Here is a 4,701-nt window from a genome sequence, read left to right as displayed (position 1 = left end):
ATGACAAGGTGGCAATTCCTCGCCGATATGTTATGGATGAGACGGTCGTCTCTGGCGGGAGTGTGTCAAGGAGCAGATACTCTTTACCACCTCCAGTCCACTTACTCAGTCTCTCTCTCTCTCTCTCTGTCTTATTATCTCTTATTCAATTGTTATGCTTGATGGACAACCCAGCGGGTTTTCTTCCTGTTGGGGAGTGTTGTACATGCTGCTATGGTGGAGTGTTGTTCACTCACAGGATGAGCGGCGCTGGCCAGTACTGTCACTATGGCGGTGTTCACTCACAGGATGAGTGGCGCTGGCCGGTACTGTCACTATGGCGGTGTTCACTCACAGGATGAGTGGCGCTGGCCAGTACTGTCACTATGGCGGTGTTCACTCACAGGATGAGCGGCACTGGCCAATACTGTCACTATGGCGGTGTGTCCACTCACAGGATGAGTGGCGCTGGCCAATACTGTCACTATGGCGGTGTGTCCACTCACAGGATGAGTGACGCTGCCCAATACTGTCACTACGGCGGTGTGTCCACTCACAGGATGAGTGACGCTGCCCAATAAACTCGCCCCTCGGGGCAAAATTAATCGAGCACCAATCCTTTATTTAGACTCGAGTTATCTTAGAGGATTATGACTGCCTAACGTCATGAAAGAATGTTGACCACATTCAACAGTGGGAGACAGCACCTGTCAGGGTATTGACCAGAGAGGTCATCGTAACACCCCCCAAAAACACCTGGTTACTAAACACAAGAGACTCAAGGCGACCACTTCAGCCTCTGGACCATCCATCCAGCCAACTAAAAGCCTCACAGAGCTAGGCTGTGTCGGTGTGTTAATCACTCTTATCTACCAGAGTGTAATGACAGGCTCGTCCCCCTCTGCATGATGTTATCTGAAGGATGATTAGACTTCTCTACCACAGCCTTTAAGTCTTCTCACTCCTCCTAGCTCTCCACTCATGTACACACACAGTTTCTTAACGGAATATTTCTGCGATGCATAATTCCAGCAAAGTCTTCCCTCCGTTAGTATACTAAGCTGCGTTAATACATAGACTATGTCGACGACTACGTAATATCCTGGTAGGTTGAAGACCAGGCAGGCTGTGGCGCTTAATGGTTGTGGCTTAGGGACCAGGCAGGATATACTCCCCCAGCAACCACTGGACTACCTACCACGCCCCCAGCAACCACTGGACTACCTACCACGTCCCCAGCAACCACTGGACTACCTACCACGACCCCAGCAACCACTGGACTACCTACCACGCCCCCAGCAACCACCAGGACTACCTACCACGACCCCAGCAACCACCAGACTACCTACCACGACCCCAGCAACCACTGGACTACCTACCACGACCCCAGCAACCACCGGACTACCTACCACGACCCCAGCAACCACTGGACTACCTACCACGCCCCCAGCAACCACTGGACTACCTACCACGACCCCAGCAACCACTGGACTACCTACCACGACCCCAGCAACCACCGGACTACCTACCACGACCCCAGCAACCACTGGACTACCTACCACGCCCCCAGCAACCACTATTCTTCCTCGCTTTTAAATTATTACAAAGTGAGACGCTGTGCCCATGAGACTTAACTTTTACTTAGCGGTCAAGACTATACCTGGCTTAGTGGTCAAGACTATACCTGGCTTAGTGGTCAAGACTATACCTGGCTTAGTGGTCAAGACTATACCTGGCTTAGTGGTCAAGACTATACCTGGCTTAGTGGTCAAGACTATACCTGGCTTAGTGGTCAAGACTATACCTGGCTTAGTGGTCAAGACTATACCTGACTTAGTGGTCAAGACTATACCTGACTTAGTGGTCAAGACTATACCTGACTTAGTGGTCAAGACTATACCTGACTTAGTGGTCAAGACTATACCTGACTTAGTGGTCAAGACTATACCTGGCTTAGTGGTCAAGACTATACCTGGCTTAGTGGTCAAGACTATACCTGGCTTAGTGGTCAAGACTATACCTGGCTTAGTGGTCAAGACTATACCTGGCTTAGTGGTCAAGACTATAAATGGCTTAGTGGTCAAGACTATACCTGACTTAGTGGTCAAGACTATACCTGACTTAGTGGTCAAGACTATACCTGACTTAGTGGTCAAGACTATACCTGACTTAGTGGTCAAGACTATACCTGACTTAGTGGTCAAGACTATACCTGACTTAGTGGTCAAGACTATACCTGACTTAGTGGTCAAGACTATACCTGACTTAGTGGTCAAGACTATACCTGACTTAGTGGTCAAGACTATACCTGACTTAGTGGTCAAGACTATACCTGACTTAGTGGTCAAGACTATACCTGGCTTAGTGGTCAAGACTATACCTGGCTTAGTGGTCAAGACTATACCTGGCTTAGTGGTCAAGACTATACCTGACTTAGTGGTCAAGACTATACCTGACTTAGTGGTCAAGACTATACCTGACTTAGTGGTCAAGACTATACCTGACTTAGTGGTCAAGACTATACCTGACTTAGTGGTCAAGACTATACCTGACTTAGTGGTCAAGACTATACCTGGCTTAGTGGTCAAGACTATACCTGGCTTAGTGGTCAAGACTATACCTGACTTAGTGGTCAAGACTATACCTGACTTAGTGGTCAAGACTATACCTGACTTAGTGGTCAAGACTATACCTGACTTAGTGGTCAAGACTATACCTGACTTAGTGGTCAAGACTATACCTGACTTAGTGGTCAAGACTATACCTGGCTTAGTGGTCAAGACTATACCTGGCTTAGTGGTCAAGACTATACCTGGCTTAGTGGTCAAGACTATACCTGACTTAGTGGTCAAGACTATACCTGACTTAGTGGTCAAGACTATACCTGACTTAGTGGTCAAGACTATACCTGACTTAGTGGTCAAGACTATACCTGACTTAGTGGTCAAGACTATACCTGACTTAGTGGTCAAGACAATACCTGACTTAGTGGTCAAGACTATACCTGACTTAGTGGTCAAGACTATACCTGACTTAGTGGTCAAGACTATACCTGACTTAGTGGTCAAGACTATACCTGACTTAGTGGTCAAGACTATACCTGGCACTTTCACCACTCAGCAGCTGAGAAGTCAACAGGACAACAGGAAGAACGGGACAACAGAACAACGGGTCAACATTACAGAACAACGGGTCAACATAACAGAACGGGTCAATTGGATAACAGAACAAAGGATCAACAGGACAACAGAACAATGGGTCAACATAACAACGGGTCAACAGAACAACGGGTCAACAGGTCAACATAAGAGAACGGGTCAATATAACAGAACAACGGGTCAACAGGACAACAGAACAACGGGTCAACAGAACAACGTGTTGACAAGATAACGGGTCAACAGAACGGGTCAGCAGGACAACAGAACAAGGGGTCAACAGGACAACAGAACAACGGGTCATCAGGACACTGGGGCAAGAGGACAACAGAGCAAAAGGTCAACAGAACAACGGGTCAACAGGATAACGGGTCAACAGAACAACGGGTCAACAGGACAACAGAACAACGGGTCAACAGAACAACGGGTCAACAGGACAACGGGTCAACAGGACAACGGGTCAACATAACAGAACAACGGGTCAACAGGTCAACAGAACGGGTCAACATAACAGAACAACGGGTCAACAGGTCAACAGAACAACGGGTCAACATAACAGAACAACGGGTCAACATAACAGAACGGATCAATATAACAGAACAACGGGTCAACAGGACAACAAAGCAAAAGGTCAACAGAACAACGGGTCAACAGGACAACAGAGCAAAAGGTCAACAGAACAACGGGTCAACAGGATAACGGGTCAACAGAAGAACAGGTCAACAGGATAACGGGACAACAGAAGAACGGGTCAACAGGACAACGGGTCAACAGGACAACGGGTCAACAGGACAACAGAACAACGGGTCAACAGGACAACTGAACAACGGGTCAACAGGACAACAGAACAACGGGACAACAGAACATCGGGTCAACAGAACAACGGGTCAACAGGACAACTGAACAACGGGTCAACAGGACAACAGAACAACGGGTCAACAGAACAGAACAATGGGTCAACAGGACAACAGGTCAACAAGACAACTGAACAACGGGTCAACAGAACAACGGGTCAACAGGACAACAGAACAAAGGGACAACAGAACAGAACAATGGATCAACAGGACAACAGAACAACGGGTCAACAGGTCGTCCAACGCGGCCAGACAGAAGCCCATCTTCTTCCTAGGGGTAAACTCCAGTATTCTGGTGCAGAACTCTCACCATCTTTTATTAATGTCGGACTCTCTGCTTCTCCCCGCGAGTCCTTCCCTGATTGTGCTCTTTCCCTCCTGTAATTGCAGAGCTTTTTTGTTGTAATTGTAAAAAAAAAGGAGTCCTTGTTGAAATGAAGAGGCTGCCTTTGGTAAGGATATCGTAATGTAAGATATCGCTGGCTATCCTTTGTGGGGAGGGGGGATGGAGGGGGTGGATATTGATACAATATTGATATCAATATTGACAATGTATCAATATTGATACATTGATACAATAATATTGATTGTTGTATCAATGTGGAAATCAGTAGGAGCCGTGAGGCGGATTCGAACCCGCACATATTCCCGTGGATATAAAGGAGTACCTAATCAACAGGAAATAGAGAGTTAGTGTGAGGGGGGAGACCTCA

The 4,701-nt window shown here is 47.4% G+C and overlaps 1 protein-coding gene across 1 annotated transcript; it reads left to right on the top strand.

Moving 5' to 3' along the window:
- The first annotated feature begins 1,602 nt into the window (after window positions 1–1,602).
- Window positions 1,603–3,833, top strand: LOC123765168 (uncharacterized). The gene is made up of 2 exons (XM_069333000.1): window positions 1,603–3,189; window positions 3,309–3,833. Exons 1-2 carry the CDS (start codon window positions 1,603–1,605, stop codon window positions 3,831–3,833), a joined length of 2,112 nt encoding a protein of 703 aa, XP_069189101.1.
- Window positions 3,834–4,701: the final 868 nt, after the last annotated feature.

This window comes from Procambarus clarkii, chromosome 29 (genome assembly GCF_040958095.1).
Source record: "Procambarus clarkii isolate CNS0578487 chromosome 29, FALCON_Pclarkii_2.0, whole genome shotgun sequence".
Classification (NCBI taxonomy): Eukaryota; Metazoa; Arthropoda; class Malacostraca; order Decapoda; family Cambaridae; genus Procambarus; species Procambarus clarkii.
The sequence above is the reverse complement of the archived record's forward strand: the minus strand, read 5'-3'. Positions and strand labels throughout refer to the sequence as shown.